Consider the following 22,172-nt stretch of genomic DNA (forward strand, 5'->3'; position numbering starts at 1 on the left):
AGACCCAGTGAAAGGAGAAAGGTAGGGATAGGACGAAGGGAGATAGATGAAGACGAACCTTCGCTGCTCCGATCAGTTGAAGCCGTGCACCCCGACCTCGGAAAGCACCACGTTCGACAATCAGCAGCACAGGACAGAGCTTTTGACTGAATACGGGAGCGCTTCCGAGCTCAGAGTGCACCGGACCAACTGAGAAGAGCAACCAAGGAAGAGAGAAAGGGATCGAATCGATCGAGCTTCATGCGAAACAGCGACGAGGAACAAATCAGCTTCAGACGAGGGTGAGAAGAGAGATGTGGAAGGTACTCACAAGTGAAGGACAGTGTTCATGCGCACCGGAAAGGCAGAGGAACCGGTCGAAGCGTAGGACAAACTCACACGAAGACTCGAAGCGCTGCGATGACTGGGACCCACGGCGCAGAGGTCAAAGCTTAGTAGCCGAGCGAGGACTGAAAGAATGACAGTCCTCGACACGACTAGCAAAGCTTTGCCTCGTCCGTCGAATCCCTATCATTGCACGCTTCGAGCGCTCGATGGGTTCCAACGTCCTCCGAGATATCGAGCGTTGAAGAGATGACGTCGAGGGAGTGGTGTCAAGGAAGGAGGGAAACGATTCTGGCTGCTCCGCTCAGATACTCCCGACACCGCGACAGTCTCAAGATCGCGACCGATCGGCTGCCCCTCCGACGATTGTCTGCTGCATGGCTTTCGAGGGCTGAAGCAGACAAGATTTGGCAAGATCAGCGGATACGATTGCGATCCGACGGACCATTGGCGCCCTCAGGGATATCTGAAAGGAGCAACCGAATCGAAGGAGAGGAGGGGGATTGTGAGCGAGATTCGAGAGGGATCGACCTGAGAGTGACGACGATCGAGCTGCTTGGGCTGGATGAGTCAGCTGAGCACAGCGAACAGGAAGCGACGAGTGCGAAGGAAAACTCACACGGATACCGTAGGAGCTGAGATGGTGAGGAGATCGGAAGCGTAAAGCTGAACCTTGTCACCTGCGATGAAGGACGCTAAAAATCCTTCACCTAACTGAAAGGAGGTCCCTCGTCGTCCCTGACTCTCCTCCAGCTTGGTTGAAGACCCGTCGCCCTTCTTCGCGAGTGACAAGTTCAGCTTCGACGACTTCAAATCTCCTTCGTGACTCTGCCCCGTCTTCGGTCGATGGTCGATAGCTTCTTGTTGACGTTCCGAACGAGTTGAGGGTCGAGAGTTAGCGGGAGGATCGATAAGAAGGAGCTTGACCGCTCGAGTCAGAATCAAATTTCCTCGAAGCCGGTCCATTCCGGTGTCGATTCAAGCAAACGCGGGCGTAGGTCGCTTGAAAGCAAGCCCGATAATGGACCGACGTTGGTGGAAACGCATATCTGATTCGAGCGATCAAAGGGGGTTCGAGCGTCGAGAGGGAAGAGACTGAGAGCTGATTTTGAGCGACTCAAGTGTCAGTAGCGATCAGGAGTGACAAAGCGAGAGACGTACAAAGAGCGTGGCGAGAGGAACAAGAAGAACAAGGGAAGTGGTGGAATGGGAACAAAGAGTAGTTTTCGCTCGACCCTCTTTTTGACCAGCCTAGACCGCGGAGTGCGTCCGGAGCACTAGCAGTGAGCCGCTCAATGATAAAACTTTGGTGATTGCAACACACAGGTAGAACGATTGACTGGAGAGAAGACGCGAGAAGAGAAAGGAAAGTGTTGAGGGTGAAAGGAGGAGCGGCGAAGAGGCGAGCGGAGAGTGAACTTGAGCGGAGACAAAGGTGAGGATCTAGAAGAGGTTGTCTTCCTCCATCTGATCTTCGAGCATTTTCCTACGTCGAGCAAAGCGTGTGGATCAGCGATTCGTGAACTATAAACAAAGCGAAAAGAGCGCGAGAACGAACGACATGTAAGGTCCATCCAGCTTGTATCCCAACCTCGCGTAATAGTTCCTCACTCCGATTCCTGAGATGACTGCCAATTTCTGCGATCCATGTTCTTCCCGAGCGATCCTTTCCGCTTCCTCCATCAACAAAGTACCGATTCCTTGATGTTGGAACAACGTCGGGTTTCGAGAATGGAGGGGTACAGCCGTTCCGTAGACTGATTCGAGGCACTCTGAGTTAGCTAGAGTCTCGCGGCAGAGTGGGAGAAAAGAGAGGGCGTACCGTGTAATTCTCTGACCATTGAACTCCTCAATTCTCCATCTTTACCGACCAGCTCTTCCCTGAACGTTCCCTCCTTCGTGCATTTCCTCAACCTCAACAATCCGACCAAGATATCTCGTTCAGGATCTTCATAACTCAAGAACGTTTCCCATCCTCCGTTCGCGACATAGTCCCTTCGGATCAACTCCAATTCTTCTGGTCTCACACGGTTGTGGATCTCGTGGAGACCCACTTCGCGGGATCGGACGTCTCGACAGGTTAAACCGAAATCTCGCATTCGAGCGAGCGAGAGTTCTCGAAGGTTACCGTTTTCGACTCCCGAGGAAACGAGCGGCATCGGAATATCTCTACGTGAAGCTCACAGGTCTTCAGCTGAGCACCAGCTGACGAGAAGACAAGAGAGCTCACCTTTGAACTCGATAAACCCTGGTCCAAGGAGGAACGAGTGCCAAAATTCTCGCAACGATATCGACCAACGCGTTCGGGCTGTAGTTCTTGTACCTTCCCGTTCTCCACAACTCGTACAATCCAGTACCTCGAATGACTAGGGTCGGGTAGATTTTGAGTCCGTCGGATCGGAATGAAGGGTTTTCGAAGTATTCGTGGAATTGAGCCATATCTCGTTCGACTCCGACGTTCGGCAAATCAGGCTGGAACAAACATCACATGTCAGGTCTAAAGCGGCGGAAGGGAGATAATGAGCGAGAGAGATGAGGGCTCACCATCATGTGAGAAACGACTTTGAATCCTGCATCTTTCGCCATCTGGAACGCCTCACATGTCGCTTGAACTGTGTGACCTCGATTCGTATCCCTCGCCACATCTTCGTATACTGATTGAACACCGATCTATGGCCGAGAGAACGCAGGTGAATGAGCAAAGGTGCGAAGGAACCGAAGAACAATGAAGACTTACCTCGAGTCGAGTGCATCCATACCTCAACATAGATCTACGCTCGGAGTCCCGTTAGTTCTACACGATCCGGTTTCCAGAAGGGAGAAGGTGGAGAGACTTACGATAAATGAGGTTTCAAACAGTAATCCGGTCTCGTTTCAATCGTGATTCCGATACATTTCGTCTTCGCCATCTCCGCATACTTGACCGCTTCGTCGACGTCGGTACCCGTGTATCCAGACAAAGAGTTGTGTAATCCCGTAACGAATTCTGAACGATAGGATTCCGAAAGAGACATGAATGTTCCTCCCATGATGATGAATTCGACCTGACAGAGCGGGCAATGAGTCTGGGGCACGAGGGGGACTGAGAGAGAGGAAGGAACACTTACTTTATCGACAGAATGACCAAGACCTCGTAATTGTTCGACACGACCTTTCGATTGTTCGTAAGGATCGTAACGTGCTCGGATAGCTCGCATAGAAGTAGGTTCGTATCCCTATACAATACTCACGGAAACATGAGTTCATCTCGTGATGCAGACTCAGCCAAGCGAGAGCAAACATACAGTGTAAGATTGAGTGGAGTACTCGAAATCCGAATCAGGACCTCCTGGGCAGTATCTGTCATAGTAAAGGAGAGGGTAGAGTCAGCTCATGCACCGGTGGGAGCTGCAGTGGCGAGGAGGGAGAGGAAAGTAAAAACCTACACGCAAATGTTTCCCGTCATTGCGATATGAGGACACCTGTGAGGTTTACTCATCACCGCGACCACTGCGATCTATTCCCACGAAGACCAACGGAGCGACCAACGGAGCGATATGACGACGAGTCAGCACTGCTCCTGCTCAACGAAAGTCGAAAAGAGGGAGAGAAACGGAAAACTCACACCTGAAGCAGTCCTAACCGGTTTCGCTCTCAATACCGGTAGTAGCAAATCCCTACTCTCTTGAGGCACTGCACTAATGATATCCACCAACCTCGGAACAACCTTGGACCCATGTTTCTTCGCGATAGAAGTCTTCAACGCGTTCAGGTTGATCGTTTGTCCCTTTTCGTGCGCTTCGAGGAGGTGAGCTACGATGTCGGAGCATACTACGATCGTAGATTCGGCCGCGGTGAGGGATGGAACTTTGGAGACCATCTTTTTTGATCAAGCGCTCTCGTCGAGGAGAAGGACCAGGGTTGAACGGATGCGCTAGTAGAGTAGAGAGCTAGCTTCTGTGCTTCCTCCTTGGTTGTAGAGTCGAAATTCGGTTGCCGGAGGGTGAGAGATCAAGAAACAAGATGAAACCGACTGTTCTTTCGCTTCCTCCCTCATCGCGACTTTCCTAAAAGTGCCTCTAGTCTCTCTCAGTCGGATCTAGCGTTACGATACAGGGCAGAACAGAACTACGCCATGTCTTCCTCGACCTCTTTCGGATTGTGGATCATCAACAAAGCGGGAGGGCTCATCTACTCTCGAACCTACGCTGGTACGCTCAGCTCTTTTCCCTGCGATCCTGAGTAGGGTATCAGGGCCGCTGCTCCGACGCTGACGCGGATCGTCGATAACAGAGGGTCTCTCGCAACTAAACTCGAACGATTACCTTATTCTCGCCTCTACGTTCCATTCCATCCATGCTATCGCCGCTCGAATCAGCCCAGTACCCGGCAGCTCCGGCGTGGAAACGATCGAAGCTGAAACGTTCAAAATGACTTGTTTCCAAACTCCGACAGGTTCGCCGGCTTCTGTTCCCTCCCTTCGTGTCTCTCTGGCTTACTGACAACCAACCCGGATGTGATAGGGATCAAGTTCGTGCTGTTGACGACTCCCTCACATCCGAATCCTGGAGCAGTATTGAAAAGGGTTTACGAATGCTACGCGGATCAGTTAAAGGACCCGTTCTACACGGTTGAGATGCCGATCAGGTCGGAAGTGTTTGATCAGAAGATGGCCACAGCTGTAAGAGGGTAGATCTTGAGGAGCTGTTCTCTGACACTCGCTCTCGTTATGTGTCTTCCTTCGGTTTTCGCTGTTTTCGTTTCCCGTTTCTTCTGTACCCGCATCAGTTCATTTCCACAGTAGTTCCCATACCCTCCCTTTATCTCTCTGTTGTGCCAGTTATTCTACTTGTACGAAACAAGTACGTGTCTTCTGCTGTTCTATCAGGACGCCCGCTCAGTTCACTGACCACATTTAGATGAGAAATAGTCTGCAACTTGAACAATATGAAAGAAGACAGCTGTCTCGAGTGAGGCATACCTTACACTCTTACTCTGCGACGTGTCGTCTCGTCATCGCCGACTTCTCTGGTCTCTTCTGGCAACTATGCCCTTTCGCCTCGAGCACTTCTTCCCTTCCCTTCCCGTTCTCCAAGCTGTCCTCGAATCGATCGTTCTATCGACCTCGGTTGCCAACATTGGGCGTTCATCAACTTGAAGACAGTCTGGTCTCGTCGTTGGTCGATGTCCGGTCGCACTCCGCGGTCAAGTCTGATCAAAAAAGGAGGGTCGAGCGAAAACTACTCTTTCTTCCCTTTGCCTCACTTCCCTCTTTCTTTCGTCTCGTCGAACTCGCCGTAAGTCTCTCACACTTGGTCACTCCTGATCGCTACTGACACTTGAGTCGTTCAGGTTCAACTCTAGAACTCTTTCCTTCTCAACGCTCGAATCAGATATGCGTTTCCGCCAACGTCGGTCCATTATCGGGCTCGCGTTCAAGCGACCTACGCACGCGTTTGCTTGAATCGCACCGGAATGGACCGACTTGGAGGAAACTTGAATCTGACTCGAGCGGTCAAAGCACTCCCCTCTCTGTTGTTCTTTCCCTCGAATCCTGACTTTCCCTCGAATCCTAATCTCAACTCATTCGACAAGCCACCCAGGAGCTATCAAGACTGGACCGAAGACGGGGCAGAGTCACGAAGGAGATTTGAAGTCGTCGAAGCTGAACCTTGTCATGTGGGAAGAAGGGCGACGGGTCTTCAACCAAGCTGGAGGAGAGTCAGGGACGACGAGGGACCTCCTTTCAGTTAGGTGAAGGATTTTTGGCGTCCTTCATCGCAGGTGACAAGGTTCAGCTTTACGCTTCCGATCTCCTCACCATCTCAGCTCCTACGGTATCCGTGTGAGTTTTCCTTCGCACTCGTCGCTTCCTGTTCGCTGTGCTCAGCTGACTCATCCAGCCCAAGCAGCTCGATCGTCGTCACTCTCAGGTCGATCCCTCTCGAATCTCGCTCACAATCCCCCTCCTCTCCTTCGATTCGGTTGCTCCTTTCAGATATCCCTGAGGGCGCCAATGGTCCGTCGGATCGCAATCGTATCCGCTGATCTTGCCAAATCTTGTCTGCTTCAGCCCTCGAAAGCCATGCAGCAGACAATCGTCGGAGGGGCAGCCGATCGGTCGCGATCTTGAGACTGTCGCGGTGTCGGGAGTATCTGAGCGGAGCAGCCAAAATCCCAGAATCGTTTCTCTCTTTCGTCAACACCCACCCCTGCGACGCTCGACACCTCGAAGTGCGTGGAAACCCTTGAACCGGCTCCTCTCCCTCTCCCTCACTATTCTCCGTACTGTGAGCACCTTTCACATCTCTAGTCTCACGGTCTTCCAGAGCTGACGGGCTCCTCCTCGTCGTTCTCGATCAAAAGCTCGACCTATCTTTCTAGCGATGACTTGGGTGCTCTTCTCAATTAGAGCCAAGCTGGTCTTACTCGAAACGCTTGCTCCTGAACAGCAAAGTCTCTCGAGAGCGAAGCTTAATCGAAGATGGAGCGTTTCGAGGTCGGGCGGCACGGCTTCAATGGATCGGAGCAGCCAAGGTCCAATTTCCTCCCTCCTTCACCTCCAACCTCACCTTCCTTCTTCCCTTCACCCTCGATGTCGTTTGTTAGCTTCCGGGAGTCATGGTGAATGGAAATGCAGAGTCGTGTCACTTCTCGCGCGAAGGGGGATTTCGAGGTCCTCTCGAGCGTGTGATAATGCAGCTTCACTTTGGCTTAACCCTCGACCTGTAATCATGAGAGGCTGTCAATCTCTTGCACACAGCTCGAGCCCTGCTCAACGGCCTTGAAAGCAGTTTGAGAGTGGCCCTTCCGAAAGATGCGAATCGACTGAGCTTGACACCGAATCTTTGCCGACTTGCAGCGACAAGTCGGTGATTTCGCAAAAGTGCATTCAAGATGTCTCGCTCTCGTTCTTGCCGCTTCAGGAGGTGACTAGAAAAGCAGCTATGCGTCCCTCGCGACAGTATCGAGGGTGAGAGAGGATGACCGTCAGAGAGTGGTGGATTTCGTGATTCTGCCCTTCTGTCAATCTCCTCGAACTTGTTCTGTCTGACATACTCTCTAATCAGGGGGCAGCTACAGCAGCACTCTCACGCTGATATTCGAGCTGCGAGCAAAAGAAGAGTTTATACCTACCTCGAGGAAACAAAAGGACCTACCTCGAGGAAACAAAAGGAAACGCTCAGCGACAGGATTGAACTGTCGACCTCTCGATGGGGCTGTTGGGATAACAGTCGAACGCTCTAACCAGCTGAGCTAGCCGAGCGAATTTGCTTGAGAGAGCGAGTCAACTACGGCAATATTATAGCTCTGCCAGCTTGAGAAGCGTTTGCTTGGTCTCGTTTCGACCGTACAGGATGACTCTGGACCTGCCTAATGCACGAGATTGGATTTCGCTGCTACGGTGAAGCTTCTGGTCCGGTCGGACGGGAGCAGAAAGCCGGAAAGCTTGAACCGACTAGAACTCCGCGCGAGCGGGATAAGTCAGCTTCTGGTTTCCTTCCGTATTCTTCCATCACGAGCTTTTGCTGGCGAGAGTGTATCGAGAGCACAAGCGACTTTGGCTCGAAATCGGCAGTCAAAAGGACACGAAAAGAGTCATTACGCTTTCTCACCTCTTGCTCTGATTCTCGTGGACAATGAACCAGAAACGAGACGCTGCCGATAGAAGACACGCAAGGAAGAAACCAGAGGAGACGAGAGAGACTCTCGACCTCAAGACCGGGAAATCGAATTTGTGAGGGGAGTCTCCTCAGCGGATCAGAAAATGTATGAGGAGTCTCCTCTCACATTTTCTTCGTGGATTTACGGATTTTCCCCGAGCTGCCCTTCCTGAGTTTCGCTTGGTTCCCTCTGGAGGTGCGAGGACTTGTCCATTGACAGACGCGTGTCGACAGGGCGGCGCGGTTGAAAGGTCGACCTGGACCAGAGTCAATGCTTGAGATCAAAGAGTTCGATTGTCGATGTCGAGGCTGATTTGCAGACGCGTTATTAGTGCATGCATGCTCTGGACTTCTCCGAATCTCCAGGCGAAACAGAAGACTCGGATGACTCGAGATTGAACGAACGAGCTTTACTCCGAAAACACACACTCTCGCCCTCCGCTCCTTTCTATCTCCGAAGAGATGGCCACCCGGTGGCCCTGCTCAGTCGCTTGTACTTCTTCCACAAGAGGCAGTGATTGAGCTCGTCGTTTCTCTAGAAGTCGAGTAGTTTACTTGTATGCTTGGGCAACGCTCGCTTGAACGTGTCTCTCCGGCTTTAGCTCAGTTGGAAGAGCGTCAGACTGTAATTGGTTCTCTAATCTCTTGTAGATCCATCTGAATGTCCTTGGTTCGATCCCGAGAAGCCGGAAACGAGTTTCCTTTTTGTCGGGCAACGCTCTCTTCGTTCGCGACTTTTTGCTGCCTTCGACGGCAGTCGTCAACTGGCTATATATTCCGTCCAGTCGTCGGCGATGGCTCGATATCATGCTTGCTGTCGGTAGCATAAGATAGCAGGGCTTTCGGAGACCACTTTCGACTGGCAAAGCTCTCACACTCGACCCGCACTCGCTTGCCTCTGAATGCTTATAATGGTAATGAGCTACTCTGCCATGATTGATGCCGTCGCTCTTCTGCCGGACGAACGTGCTGCCTCTCGAGAAGAGCATCGAGAACGCATTGGAGTGAGTGAGAACACAGAAGGACCGATTGTAACTTTTTGCACGGGGAGGGTAATGGGATGTACTATGGTGCACAGAGAATAGCAGAAGATGTAGAGGTTGGAGAGGCAGTAGGGAGAATCTAGGCGTTGTAGGTCGAGGCGGAAACGTTTCCTCCACCTGTGAACGAAAAAAAAAGTGAAAACGACAAACAAGAGTCAGTTTCGACGACAATGACGGAAAAGAGAGCGATTTCGACTTGCGCCCCGTCCAGTGCCTGGCATACATTAGACACTTCCATCCGTATGAGCGCTATGGGATACCGTTAAGACCCATCTGGTGGCTCGCGAGTGCGGTCAACGCGAGCTGAGGTCCCGCAGCGCTCAGCGATCCAAGCTTCGTTCTCGCGCCCGTTTGAACCGCGCTGGCCGACATCGACCGAGTCTTTGACTCGGTAATACCACGTTGCTGAACCTGTCCTCTCATCGAGCTAGGATAGCGCGGGCAACAGGCCTCGGCCAGGCTCAAGAATTCACCATTATAAATTATGTATAGAAAGGGAAAGAGACGGCGTAGACTTAACGAGTGGGTCAGACAGGGATAGTGACGAGATGCTGGACGGCAAAGCGGAAAGACTTTCTCCCTCTGCGAAACAAGCCCAGAGTCAGCTTCGCTGTCGAAAGTGCTCGAACCGTTTGGAGACTCTTACGTACGATACTGCATGTTTCCACCGAGAGTGATTCTCCACCTAGACTGCCTGCATTCCTTGACCCGGAAGGTGTCCGCCTCCAATTCCTCCTCCTCCGTGCTTCCAAGCATCTCCCGGCGCTCCCCTCGGTTGTTCGTGACCTCTCCATTGCGACGCGAAGGGCGAAACGTAGTCTGCCGAGTCAAGCGAGTAAGGGAACCGGAGAGCAGTCATGCCGTGATGAGAATCGGAATGCGAGCGCAGAGTAGGAGGATTGCGAGGGAGAGGTAGGTGGTTGAAACGGAAGTCCCAGATCGAGGCGTATCTATGTAGCGATCACACTCGTCAGCGGCAGGCATGCGGGGAGAACAGACGAAGGACTCGACTCACGACATTCGGTAGGCAGCTAGAGCGCTCGATGAACCAATGATGCTACCGATCAAGACGTCGTACCAGTGGTGGTACTCGTCGATTGTCAAAGAGCCCGCGATGAGGAACGCTCCGAGCTGTACCAGTACCGGGATTCGAAACCGAATTGTTAGGCCGCGGTTTCAGAAGCGCGAGGAAAGTCTCGCAAATGACGAGACTTACGAGAGACGCGAAGAACGCAATCATCTTCCAGAACTAGCTCAAGCATCATGAAGCCTGAGGTTAGATTCTCTTCGCGTCGTGGAGAGAAGCGAAAACCGAGCTCACCTGCGGGCGATAGTCTGCGAACACCTTGAGCTTGCCGTTGAGGTACTGTCGACATTCTCCTGCGCAGTCAGTCATCAAGGACGGGTGAATAAGACGGGTGAAGATGACCTTACGAGAGAAAGGAACAGGAGGCCCGCCCAAGCAGCAGTCGAGTGACCGGACGGCATCGATTCGAGAGACTGTTTCGCACACGGAACGTCAGTCCGTTGATGTGATGATCACGCTCAGAGGGAATGCTCACGTCATTGATCTCGTTCTTGTCACCTGTACAGACGGATCGATCGAACATGATGTTTTGGAACCCGTTTCCGACGACTCCCGTGATATCCGGGTTACAGACCGCGAGGAAGTGAGGTCTCAAGCCACCTACGAATCTCCAGAGCGTCAGATTAAAATCAAAAGAGGTAGAAGAGATGATCACGGCTCACCAATCAACCACTTGATGAAGACTGTTCAACGATCAAGACGAAATCCGGTCAGTCTCGAACACCTCTCACACGCTCAAGGTCGGATATAGAACTCACCTTGGAAGCAAGCGGCGTTAATGAGAGAGAAAAGGACACCGAACACCGCCGTGTTGAAATCCTCGAAATTTCGAACTCGGATTTGAACGAGACCGAATGAGACGAAGGGGACGAAGAAGGCGATGAGTGCAGCAGCCCAGATTGGGATGACTACGATTCGGGGCATCGAGCAAGAGTCAGCGTCCTTGAGGAAGAAAACGAACAAACAGAAAGAAGAAGCTCACTGTTTTTCCTGAGAGGGTAAGCGACTTCGGGGTAGACGATCTCTCCGTCCTGAAAGGGGTAAGGTCAATAGACGTCGACGATGTACCGAGCATAGAGGAGACTTACGGAGAAAGTGATAGGGAAGGATCTCGTGGGAGCTGGATCAGCTTCGTAAACTCCTAAACTAATCGCTCCGATCGCCGCCATCGTGACTACAGCCCACTCGAACGAGGTATAAGCTACCCTTGTTTGTTGTGAGAGGGAAGAGACAGACTCACGGAGGTCGACATAGTAAGTTTTGAACCATTCTCTTACAGACGGTCTCTGATGAACGAACGCTTTTCCCTGTCCTCCTTGTGCACTTCCGACGACAGGCTCGTTCGTATGGGTTCCTCCAACTACATTCGGTGCTGCGGTACTCGACCCTGTTGCTTGAGTGTGAGCGGGTTGAGGTTTTTCGACGTTCGAGGCGGAGTTCGTTCGGTGGAGTAACGAAGGCATCGCTCTTGAAGAACTTTCCGACGACGACGAATGAGAGAAGAAGAGAGAACCAGAGCGAGGGAACGAGAGCACAAGGAGAGACAGACGTCAGAGAGAAAACACGGGCCCCCTTCGAGGCCAGAGCGGTTGACGCAAAAAATAAACGACTTTGTGAGCTAAATTCGGAGTTAGTGACTGCGGGAGGAGAAGTTGCGAGGTAAAGACTGGACGGCTAACACGTGACTAGCTAGACGTTGTCGATGTTGAGCTTCAACGGAAGAAGTGCAGGTCAGCGAAACCAAGCTCAGAGAGGACACCGAGAGAGAAGTGAAAGTGGGTGGCTTTGCTGCGAAACTTCGTGTACTGCGACGAATCGCCAAGTCCTACGAGATCCCTCTCTATCGACGTTGAATCGCTGCCTGATCGAGTGGTGGAACGTCCGATTCGTAGGTTTGCTCTATCGAGTCACTTAATCTAGTTCTACTTCTTCCTCATCTTCGTCTTCCTCCTCCCACTCTTCATCTTCTTCTTCATCTCCACCGTTGGAGAACTGTCTTCCTAGCAGTTTACCCAGTTTCCCCGGTAAAGGCATCGCACCAGTTCCTACTCCCCAGCCGAGAATCCCGACCGCACAGACAAGAATAAACATCCTCCGTTTCCTGACGAAGTCCTTCTCCGTCTTCGAGAGTGGTGCGGAAGACGCGACAGGCTTCCCTCGTTTCGTCACTCGAGAGGCTGAAGGCGAGAAACCGAAAGATTTGAGAGAGGCCCAATCTCGAGGAAGGGGAATGAGGTCGCGGAGGATCGAAAGGAGAGAGGGAGATGCATAGAGCGAGGGAGAAGGTCGTCGAGGGAGAGGAACGGATTCGGGAGACCAGAGGGTTCGACGGAGGAGAGCGGTGTGAGCCCAGAGTCGAGGGAACGAGGCGTTGATCAGATCAGCGAGAAGAGGAGTAGGGAGTGGCAGGAAGAGGATGAGAGAGAGTAGAGAAGAAAGTTGAGCGTCGAGTGGGGTTGCTCTGCGAATCCAGGGAGAGCGGTTAGCAAAACGCAAACGGGGTCCGAGGGAAGACGCACGAGGGAGAAGAGAAGAAGAAAGGGGTAGAAGATGCAGCCAGGGTAGTCTCTAGCGACATGAAGACTTCTCGAGCTGCCGCAACGATCTGGCAAAGCGCAATCAAGGAGGTCAGCGTCAGCATCTCACAGATGCAATGATCAAGGAGGCTCGATGCTCACCTTTCCTTCACCGAACGTCTTCTTCATTCGTTCTTTCCCTTCTTTCCTCGCTTCGTCTCTTCGCTCCTTCAATCCTTCGAGTCCAGTATCGAGTAAAGCTTTCTTTCGCTTCTGTTGCATTTCCTCCTCTTTTTCAGCTTCGCCTCCGAGACCCCACCAATCTGGATGTAAAGAGGTGACGAGTTCTTGTGCGGATTCTCGGAGCTGAGCGGGACGGTAGTAGGCGGAAGGGAAAGGGAGATGAGGGACGAGAAGGGATCGAACGAAGACCCAATTTTGCGGTAACTGGCGAGGAGCCTCTCTCGTCAGCCGTCGGCAATTAGAGCTCAGATAGAAAGACCGCCTCACAGAGTACAGCGAGTGAAGTACAAGCGGGAGCACGGTAGTGTCGAGGAGGGATTGGAATGCTCTCGCATCGCTTTTCGGAACTGCTCGTCTCGATCCCTCTTCGCTTTGCGATAACTGCTCGAGGTGATGGAGGATAGCTGAGCCAGTGTATGTCTCCAAGCCGTGTTTTAGGAACGGCAGCGAGCCTATGATGAACGTGCGAGACCGAGAACGATGAGCGAGAGTAGCTGAGAGAGATGAGCGAACGACTCGACGCACCTGAGGGGGACATGCCAGGGTCACTACAGGTGATTAGATCCCATTCTCCGGGTTGTAAAAGCTGCAGATACGAGGCAGCGACTGTAAGAAACGAAAATAGATGAGTTGAAAGATCGAAGTTTCGGGAGAGAACGGAGGACGAACCCAGGGATTGTGGATCGAGAGACACAATGTCATGAGTATCTGAGCCCGCTAAAGCATATAGCTGTAGTCTATCGGTCGACATGATCGCTTGGAGGAAGCAAAACCAGAAGTTTCGGAGCTTTCTCTCTCCTTTCTCTCCGCTCTCCACTTTCGATCCGATTCGACCTAGTCCAACTCATGAGCTATGCCTCTGACTTGACGGCATCGCTGTCGAACAAATTAGCGGTCGTCTCCCCTTCCCTCGTTCGACCTACTCCCTCTCCTTCTTCCGTCAACCTCGCTTCCGCCGACCTAGGGAAGAAGCCTGAACCGCACAACGATCAAGTCGAAGCTAGGGAAGCTCACCTAAGGTCGACACTCGCGAAACTACGACCGTCTTCTCACTCTTCCACTTCTTCTCATCCTTCCCCCACTCCATCGGCTCAAACCCTCGCTCAACTCGTAGACGACGCATTCCCTCCTTTTCAAGCTGCAGGAGCGACTCCATTGACACGACAGACGGAGGGGATCGAGCTCGTAACGGTAGCGCAATTAACGATCGCGGCGTATGGAACGATTCTGAGGACGCTCATGCAAGATGCGGCAGAGTTGGGCTTAGACGACGACTACTGGGCAAGGGCAGAGAGTGATCCTTGGAAGACGGGTTTGTCCCTCCTGCAAAGTAAGCTGCAACCCTGTTTCGACTTGTTTTTGCGCCGAACTGACCTTTGTCTCTCTCTCCCTTGAAGCTGGACCTCAAAGGTTCACCTCACTTGCGACGATCACCGCATCTCGACTGAAGCAACTCACGACATCGTCTCTCACTTCCTCCTCGACCCGCGAGAAACCTTCACTGTTCCGGCTCAACACCTGGAGACGAGCTCTCCCTCCTTCCCTCTTCCTCACTTCCGTCTTCCCTCACCTCTCGGGCAAATCCGGTCTCCCTTCTCTCGCCGATCTATCGATTATCGGAAACGACGACGCCGAGCTCGACCCTTCGACTTCATCTACTTCAGCCCTTTCCCTCTCCTCTGCGACTCGACTCGGTCGCAAGACCGCTCGTTCTCTCTTCTTCCTCACTCTATCCCCACTCGCACTCACTCGACACGAAATCGCCGAGAAACGGTCAAAGATCAAGAAGCAACGAGAAGAATTGGCGAGCAAGATTGGAAAATTGACTTTGACAACTTCGAGTTCTGAGCTCGGAAGCCATCTTGTCAATCCCAGGACGAAGGAAGGACCTTCATCACACGGTCAAGAGCTCTCTCTTGCGAGTCTGCTTTCCCCGGCAAACGACGATAACGAACCTCCCTCTCTCGCCGATATTCGTTCAGCAACTTGGTCAACCCTCCGACACCTCGATTCGATCCTGACTCCTCATTCTGCTTCTCCTGCAATGGCATCGATCGCAACACCTCCCTCTGTTCCTTCCGACTTGGCTCATTCGCTTCACTACATCCTCTCTGTCACCTTTCCCACCCATTTGTCGGCGTTCAAAGCGAACGTCGCTCCTCTCCGAAAACCTTCTTTCCTCGTTCGATCTTGGCCTTACCTCCTGTCGATCCCGTTGGTTTCGGCGTTCACAGCTCGAACGATTTACAACAACCGACAAAGTTTGATCAATTACGCTTTCGATGCGGTTGAAACGACGAAGAGATTCGTGATTGATTGGGTTGTCGAACCGGTAAAGAAGATCTTGGACACGGTGAGAGGTGGAGAGACTATGGCTTTGATGGGAAGGGACAGTCTGAGAAGTGATCTCGAGGTGAGTGAGGATTTTGTCATCGAGCGAAAAAATTGTTCTGACCTCCGATATGCGGTGAGCAGAGCCTCGAAAGAATGGTGGTCGATTTCGCTCGCGATGAGTATCATCTCTCGGGTCCGGAACTGGAGGGATTGGCACAGAAGGTTCGATCTGGTGACTTGACGACGGTACTCAAAGCTTGGGAACAAGATATCAAGGTTAGTCTCGCTAATCTCTTCTCTCCTACGAATGAGCTGAACGTCCTGTGACTCGATACAGTCTCCAATTCGTTCGGCAGTCGGAGGCTCTCTGATTCGTACTCTCTTGATTCAGGTTCAGAAAGTGAAGGTCGACGTCGCCCTCGCGATGGACGGAATCGAAAAGATGCTCAAGAGTCAACAATTGACATTCGGGTTCGTCGGAGTTGCTCCGTCTATGTTGATCCTGGTCGCGTTCGGGAGATGGGTCCGAGGACTCACGAGAAGCGATGGAGGTGCGAAGAGGAAGTCAGAGGAGAGAAAGAAATGCTGGATGGTTGTTCGGTGCGCTCCTCCTTTTTCCTGATCATTCAACGAGGTGCTGACAGTGTGTTTCAATCCTCAGTCAACTCGATCTCTTGCTGTCACCTCCTCGACCTTCACAGACTCTCTCGGCTTCAACGACGCAAGGTCTCGTGCTTCTGTCGCTCTCTTCTCTCCGTTCCTACGCCTACTCGCGTCAATTCCCTTCGAGGGATACCCAGCTTCTTGCTGCATTCTTGGAAGATGTCAGAGCCTTGGAGGATCTCGGAGCAAGAGCTGGAAAAGAAGAGAGAAAGGTTCTCGTTGGAAGATTGAGAAGATGGGGAACTGTCCTAGGTTGGAAAGAACGGATCAAGGCGTAGATTCTCAAATGACCCTGTTGTAGCATACTGAAGTATTGATCAGTCTCTCCATTTATAGATTGTCAGGATGTTTGGAATCCACTAGCTTTTCGAAAACATGTCGAGAGTCAGGTAACCCCGAACGATCTTCGTCTCTCCGCTCATTCCACCGGACAGCCCTATTTTTGTATCTTCTTCGTTGACGAGACTCGGAGCATCCTGCTTCACTCGATTTTGGCGCTGTTCGGGGTAGTCGCGCGAGGAGTTTTGTCTGCTTCAACTCTCGCCGATGCAGGTGACTATGTCAGCCTGCGGTCTGTCACAAATGATGAGACGAGCGACAAACCTTCCAGGCTGTCAGTTTCCTGCGACTCTCCAATCACCAGAGGTTGCTTCTTCTTCCCAGTTGAAGTGGTCGAAACATGCGAATTTGTCGGTGCCACCGTGAGTTCCAAACCTCTGCCCTGATCCAACTTGCATTCCCACCTCGCTTCTCCTGGCTGCAAGTGAGCAGCTTCGAGCATGTCTTGACTTCTGAAGTGACATCTCGTGTGGCGAAACTGAGCTTGACCGTTTGAGTTTTCGTCTTGATCCACAGCGGAGGGAGGGAGATGAGGAGGCGAGTGTAGAACAGCGGCGGGACATGGTAGATCGTAACTTGAAGGGGAGGAGGGACAAATGGTAGGTGAGTAGGGAAGAATCGGACAGGGAGAGTGAGGCTTCGGCGAGTCCGAACTCTCGGGAGAAGATTGAGATAGTGTCGCTCGATTCGATGCCGTGAGCTGGTCTTGAGTAGTCGAAGTAGCGGTCGAAATGGTCATCGCATGGGAGCGAGAGAGTAAGACGTGCAGGAGAGAGAGAGAGAAGAAAAGATCTTCGTGCTACTGTACCTCTTCTCGTTTTCTCTGCATGAGTGCTGGCAGAGACAGAAGCTTCTAGGGTCTTTTGATTTTGCAACAATCTAGCTAGTCTGTTATTCGTTGCTGTTCGTGCGAAGAAAGGACAGGATAAGTTAAGTTAGGAAAGGTACTGAAGGAATTGTGTGTCAACAAGGGAGGGACTAAAGCGAGTTGATACAATCGAGAGAGAGTGAGAGCGAGTCTTGCTAGCAGGTTTAAAACACTGTGCTGTAGGTCGTAGAGACAAGGACAGAGTGTATGATAATGAACGACAAAGGTAACGACGAAAAGAGGGGAGGGGAAGATATGAAAAGGCAGAGGTGGTGAAAGTCGAAAGAGGGCGGCGGAAAGGTCGCGACCAAGGGAACTCATGGTCTGCGTGATATCAGGTTACAGTTGTGAAGGATCGAGAGTCGTGAACGGAGGTTGCTGTCGAGGACAAAGAGCATTCGTTAGCTCGATAGCGATCCGTGACAAGAAAAGACGAAACTCACTTGACCCATATCACGTAGCTGGAAAACGGTTCCGGGAGTTCCGGCGCCGTTTGTCGGAGGATGAGGAAGCATCGCTCCTGTCATCGTGTCTGTTCGGGAACGTGTCAACAACAGATAACCGAGAAAGAGCACGACTGAGACTCACAAGCTGGATTGACTCCGTTCGTAGCAGCATCTTGAAGGGCATTCGTGACCAGGTCGGGAGGTGGAGGGTACGAGAGGGACGAAGCAGACAAGCCGCCGTGGAAAGGAGCGTTCTGAAGCGCGAGGTTCGAATAGTGCTGATGAAGAGCGGCTTGAGCTTGCAACGAGTTCGCCATCGAGTCGTCGAGCTGCATTTCCACTTGAGGAACCTCTCCGGTGAACATTTGCGGAGGTTGGGGAAGTTGCCCGAAATCGGAAGCGCCGAAAGGACCGTTGTCACCCGGAACGACGAGTTGTTGTTGTTGTTCGAAGACTGAAGAGCTACCCATACTCGGCGAACGATACAGCGGGAGGGAGGAACCGGCAGGGCTGACGTCTTGCGATCCACTATTCGTTGAAGTTCGGTACTCTTCGTCTCCCCCTCTCATTTCCTGCGCCTTCATCATGGCGGCATGAAGACTGACGGCGTGAGATAGGGCTCCTGGGTCTAGACAACTCACGATCAGCCTCGAACCCGAATTGGAAGAACAATTAAGAGTAGGAGAGTTCGCTCACCTTCTGCTTCGTTCGGACTCGCGACGAGGAAAGTTGTCATCGCACGAAGTTGATGGACCTTGTCTCCCATCTGAAACGTCGCGACGGCTTCGATATCGAGCGACTGACCTTGAGCGGCTTCGGGTGCTTCGCCTGAAAGGACATTGTCCTCCCACGAAAGCCAAGCTGGAAGGGACGGGGACATGAACGAAGCGTCGATCGCCGCGCTCGAGCATTGCGGGTCCCATACTCGAGGAGCCCATGACCAGTTGAGACCGACAAAAGCGATGGCGGGAGCGGGACCTTTGATGCAGCGAACGAATTCTCGAAACATCCACCTTTTGTCGGGCATCTTTTTTGCTTCGACCGTCCAGATGTGATTTCCTTTGGACTAGAGAGCCATCATGACGATCCGTCAGCTCTGTGTACCCTCGAGAACATAGGGAAGAGGCTCACTTTAGCTTTTTTACCATCATCGTTGAATCGCGAGATGAAAGGTTGAGCCCAAAGGTATTGACGAATCTTCTTGATCGGTACCTCAGTCTCGAAAGCACCAGAAGCGGTCAGCCGTTCCGAGAAGGCGGTGGTGAATGCTTGGATTCGGAATTTGAACGGTCGGAAATCGTGACTTTGATCGAGTTTCTCCATCTTCTTGGCCATGAGAGTTTGATGGATCGGTTCTCCCTTGGCGTCCGTCGCATCGACTAGAGCGAGAATAGTCAGTAACGGCAATCTGGCAGCAGAGATACCGAGAGAAGACTCACGATTCGAACATACGTCGGCCAGGAATTCGAGAAAGATCGGATCCATCTTGGCCTTGCTCTCCGGATCGACTCCCGCCGAAGCAGCTCCCATCTGAGCGGAAGCTCCTCCTCTTGCGTTGTGAGCCGCAGAGGTTCCGGCTCCAGAATGATCAGGATCGATCTCGAATTCTCCGACTCCTCCAGCTCCTCCGTCATACTCGTCCATCTCGTCTTCCTCGTCTCGTTCGAAAGGGTGGAAGATCGAACTCGCCGAGGAGGCGGCACGAGATCGACTTTCGAGTAGAGATTGGTAACCTGATCCCGACGCGGCTCGAGATCGTGAACCGGATTGAGATGCCGCACGAGAACGTGATGGTCTGATCGGTCCACTCGAACCCGCGACTGATCCTGGCGTATGTGAAGTTACGGGAGAACCGCTCGAAGTCGAAGTCTGAGGAGTACTCGCCGTCACGCTCGAGAGTTGCTGAGGTTGATTGACGAGAGTCGAAGGATCAATCGAGTCGGGAGGTATAGGGAGAGAAGAATTATTGTTCGAGGTATAGGCGAGATTGGGAAGACTCATTTGTTGGAGGAGGGTGAGGTCGGTCGCTGAAGGGTCGAAAGCGTTTGAATAAGCGGAAGGAGCGAGGGTTTGTGAAGAAGAGGTAGAGGAAGAAGGAACAGGAACGGGTGGTTGAGCTTGAGTCGGAGTCGGAGTCGTAGGTTGAGGGGTAGGATTCGATTGAGAGGGAGTGTAGACGGTCGGTAGAGCGAAGCCGGAAGAGGGAGGAATCGATGAAGGCGGTGGAGGATTCGGCAAGTTTGGATTAGGTCCGACCGCTCCTTCTTGCATCTGTTGGTGTAACCGTTCCCTCGCTAACCGTAGACTCTCTTCGTGTAACAATTGTTGGTAATGTTCTGCCGCCGCTTGTTGTTCCCTCATAATCTGCTGTTGCTGCTGATTCACGACTTCTTGTTCAGCTTCGACTCGAGCTTTAGCCTGTGCGAGTGCCTGGGCTTGAACTTGAGCCTGAACTTGCGCTTGAGCTTGAGCTTGAGCTTGAGCTTCCGCCTCTGCTTCTTGTTGCTTGACTTTCTGTTCCTCGTCCGCCCGCGCGCGCTCCGTTTCGGCTTGTATCTGAGCCTGAGCTTGTAATTGCGCTTCGTATTGGATTTGTTGATTCCGTTGTGCTTGAGCGATCGTAGCTTGACGAGCGGCATTTGCTTGACCAGTCGTCGGGATATTCGGAGTAGAGTGAGAGTGGATGAGAGGAGGGGGAGTAGCGTGGAACGGTGAAACGGGATAAGCGGTACTAGGCGATTCGACGTCCATTCGATTGAAACTTCTTCCTCGAGCCTGCAGAGAAATAGTCGAGAGCTGTGAGCAACCAACAGAGAAAGAATGTGAGAAAACGACTGACCTTTGTCGGAGAACCTTTGGGTCCGAGAGCCGCAGATTGTCTCCTCCGATCTTTCCTATCTCCCATGATTCTCCTCAATTCTCCATAAGCCGCCTCGATTCCTTTCCAGATCTCTTCCTCGTCCTGACCCGGTTCCACTACGCTCGTCGTCAACGCAGCCTCCATGATCGGTAATCGTTTCTGAAGGAGGAGAATCGCAGAAGAAACCGCGTCGTTGTAATCTTCTGGGATCTCTTCTGTCGTCGTGAGAATGGGAGGTGCAGAAGGAGGTGGATGATGAGCCGTAGATTGATGTGTCGGAGGAATCTCGATCGATAAGAATGGAGGTCCTAGACTCGATGAAGAACTCGAAGTCGCTCCGTTTCCTTCTGCGTTTCCTCCTCTTGAAGCCGAGACTCCATTTGCCGTAGCATACGCATGAGCATCCATGAACTTCTTCAGTGCTGCTTCTTGCGCCTGTTGCTGCTGACTTCCTTCCCCTAACATCATTCGCTGATCCCTCGCCCCTTGATTGTCTGATTCTCCACTCTGCAGCTCCGGCCCTGTGAAGCCATCGAGTCCGGTTGTCGAGAGAGATAGAATGTGAGCTGGGGCAGAGTGAACTCGTTGAGGAAGTTGAGAAGCGAGAGGAGGAATTCCGAGACCGATCGAAGTCGATTCTACGATACCGGCAGAAGTAGGAGGAGGAGTGCCGGAGATAGAGGCGGGAGTTGTCGAGATGTAGAGAGGTACAGCCGAGTTTTGACTCGAATGCGTTGAGAGGGAAGGACGAGAATAAGGGTGATGTCGCTGAACGGTCGGGTGAGCGGGAGGAGGATGAGCTGCGAGGGAAGGAGTTGTATTCGGGGTGAGATTAGCGGGAGTAGAGACAGTGGTCGCAGGGGCTGAATTCGAAGGTGGATAATAATAATTTGGGTGAGCAGATGTCGCTTGATTCACAAAGGCGTTTGTTGAAGAAGCGACTTGTTGGACGTAACTAGCGTAGTTCATGTCGACTTCCATCGCTCCATTGAGCTGATTCTGCTGTTGCTGCTGACTTCCTACTACTCCTGACGCTGAACCTGGATTTTGACCTCCTCCTCCTGAAACGACGTTCGCTAAGGCGAGAGAAGCTGCCCTGGAGTACCCGCCGTTCCCAGGATCGAGGTTCTGATTCGAGAACGTCGAAGAAGCGGGAGAATCGACCGAATTCGACTGCGAGTAGGGCGAAGTCAAATTCGCGAGAGTTTCGGGAGAGATCTTGATTTGCGGAGAGGGTGCGTTCCGTGGTGACGGTTCATTGAGAGGCGTCGAAGGCTGTGTATTTTGAGGTTGCTGCGTTTGAGAAAGTTGCCGGACGGGACTTTGCACCGAAAGCGAGGAAGAAGCGAACAGCGACGAATGCTGTTGCGGAGGGGTGCCGGGATAGACCGACGAAGGTGGTGGTTGCATCGGATCGGCGTTCATACGTTCGTGCCCCTACTTCCTACTCAAGTTTGACCTCCACTTGGAGGGGGGAGAGAGGGTCGAATCGAAGTCTTCCGCGAGTGACCCGTTGTAGGGATAGACTGACGCCGTGACTGAGAGCTTGGGTGACTCGAGGTCCTAGTCGAAGTCGAATTAGCACGTCCGTATGGTTGGGCCAGGTCTGAGACGAGTTGGGAGATGAAAGCGATTTGAAACTTTTGTTCGAAGCGAGAGAGCGTCAGTCCGGCCTCGCAAACGGTTCTCAATGAGCGAGAAGGTGCTTACGAGTGATCACGAAATTGCCCGGTAGCTCCTCGAGGTGTCCTTGTCGGGTATCGTTTGATGAAAGCGAAGGTTGATGAATGCGCTGAGGTCGACCGA

At 52.3% G+C, this 22,172-nt stretch overlaps 7 protein-coding genes across 7 annotated transcripts; 2 read left to right on the plus strand and 5 right to left on the minus strand.

Moving 5' to 3' along the window:
* Window positions 1–1,767: 1,767 nt before the first annotated feature.
* Window positions 1,768–4,183, minus strand: ELP3 (Elongator subunit ELP3; the record flags this gene model as incomplete). The annotated part of the gene is made up of 11 exons (XM_076633942.1): window positions 1,768–1,810; window positions 1,883–2,081; window positions 2,147–2,493; window positions 2,555–2,796; window positions 2,869–2,994; window positions 3,062–3,095; window positions 3,163–3,368; window positions 3,432–3,539; window positions 3,609–3,663; window positions 3,750–3,820; window positions 3,929–4,183. The coding sequence occupies 11 exons, from the start codon at window positions 4,181–4,183 to the stop codon at window positions 1,768–1,770; spliced, it is 1,686 nt and encodes a 561-aa protein (XP_076486105.1).
* Window positions 4,184–4,438: 255 nt separating this feature from the next.
* TRS23 (TRAPP subunit TRS23) lies at window positions 4,439–4,996 on the plus strand (the record flags this gene model as incomplete). The annotated part of the gene is made up of 3 exons (XM_076633943.1): window positions 4,439–4,514; window positions 4,597–4,758; window positions 4,827–4,996. 3 exons carry the CDS (start codon window positions 4,439–4,441, stop codon window positions 4,994–4,996), a joined length of 408 nt encoding a protein of 135 aa, XP_076486106.1.
* Window positions 4,997–9,695: 4,699 nt separating this feature from the next.
* JCM6883_004287 (phosphatase PAP2 family protein) lies at window positions 9,696–11,560 on the minus strand (the record flags this gene model as incomplete). Its single annotated transcript, XM_076633944.1, has 11 exons — window positions 9,696–9,960; window positions 10,026–10,141; window positions 10,227–10,259; window positions 10,332–10,376; window positions 10,445–10,510; window positions 10,573–10,697; window positions 10,760–10,780; window positions 10,856–11,005; window positions 11,080–11,128; window positions 11,186–11,271; window positions 11,338–11,560. 11 exons carry the CDS (start codon window positions 11,558–11,560, stop codon window positions 9,696–9,698), a joined length of 1,179 nt encoding a protein of 392 aa, XP_076486107.1.
* A 448-nt stretch (window positions 11,561–12,008) lies between these two features.
* Window positions 12,009–13,607, minus strand: JCM6883_004288 (uncharacterized protein; the record flags this gene model as incomplete). Its single annotated transcript, XM_076633945.1, has 6 exons — window positions 12,009–12,558; window positions 12,617–12,702; window positions 12,776–13,060; window positions 13,124–13,308; window positions 13,382–13,462; window positions 13,526–13,607. The coding sequence occupies 6 exons, from the start codon at window positions 13,605–13,607 to the stop codon at window positions 12,009–12,011; spliced, it is 1,269 nt and encodes a 422-aa protein (XP_076486108.1).
* A 95-nt stretch (window positions 13,608–13,702) lies between these two features.
* Window positions 13,703–16,131, plus strand: NCA2 (Nca2p; the record flags this gene model as incomplete). Its single annotated transcript, XM_076633946.1, has 5 exons — window positions 13,703–14,186; window positions 14,254–15,269; window positions 15,332–15,466; window positions 15,528–15,790; window positions 15,852–16,131. The coding sequence occupies 5 exons, from the start codon at window positions 13,703–13,705 to the stop codon at window positions 16,129–16,131; spliced, it is 2,178 nt and encodes a 725-aa protein (XP_076486109.1).
* A 283-nt stretch (window positions 16,132–16,414) lies between these two features.
* JCM6883_004290 (uncharacterized protein) lies at window positions 16,415–16,931 on the minus strand (the record flags this gene model as incomplete). The annotated part of the gene is made up of 2 exons (XM_076633947.1): window positions 16,415–16,426; window positions 16,494–16,931. The coding sequence occupies 2 exons, from the start codon at window positions 16,929–16,931 to the stop codon at window positions 16,415–16,417; spliced, it is 450 nt and encodes a 149-aa protein (XP_076486110.1).
* Window positions 16,932–17,399: 468 nt separating this feature from the next.
* Window positions 17,400–21,791, minus strand: JCM6883_004291 (uncharacterized protein; the record flags this gene model as incomplete). The annotated part of the gene is made up of 7 exons (XM_076633948.1): window positions 17,400–17,438; window positions 17,504–17,592; window positions 17,649–18,134; window positions 18,203–18,572; window positions 18,638–18,885; window positions 18,946–20,281; window positions 20,346–21,791. 7 exons carry the CDS (start codon window positions 21,789–21,791, stop codon window positions 17,400–17,402), a joined length of 4,014 nt encoding a protein of 1,337 aa, XP_076486111.1.
* Window positions 21,792–22,172: the final 381 nt, after the last annotated feature.

The sequence above is a fragment of the Sporobolomyces salmoneus genome (genome assembly GCF_050403485.1).
Source record: "Sporobolomyces salmoneus JCM6883 DNA, S_salmoneus_JCM6883_v1_ctg47, whole genome shotgun sequence".
NCBI lineage: Eukaryota > Fungi > Basidiomycota > Microbotryomycetes > Sporidiobolales > Sporidiobolaceae > Sporobolomyces > Sporobolomyces salmoneus.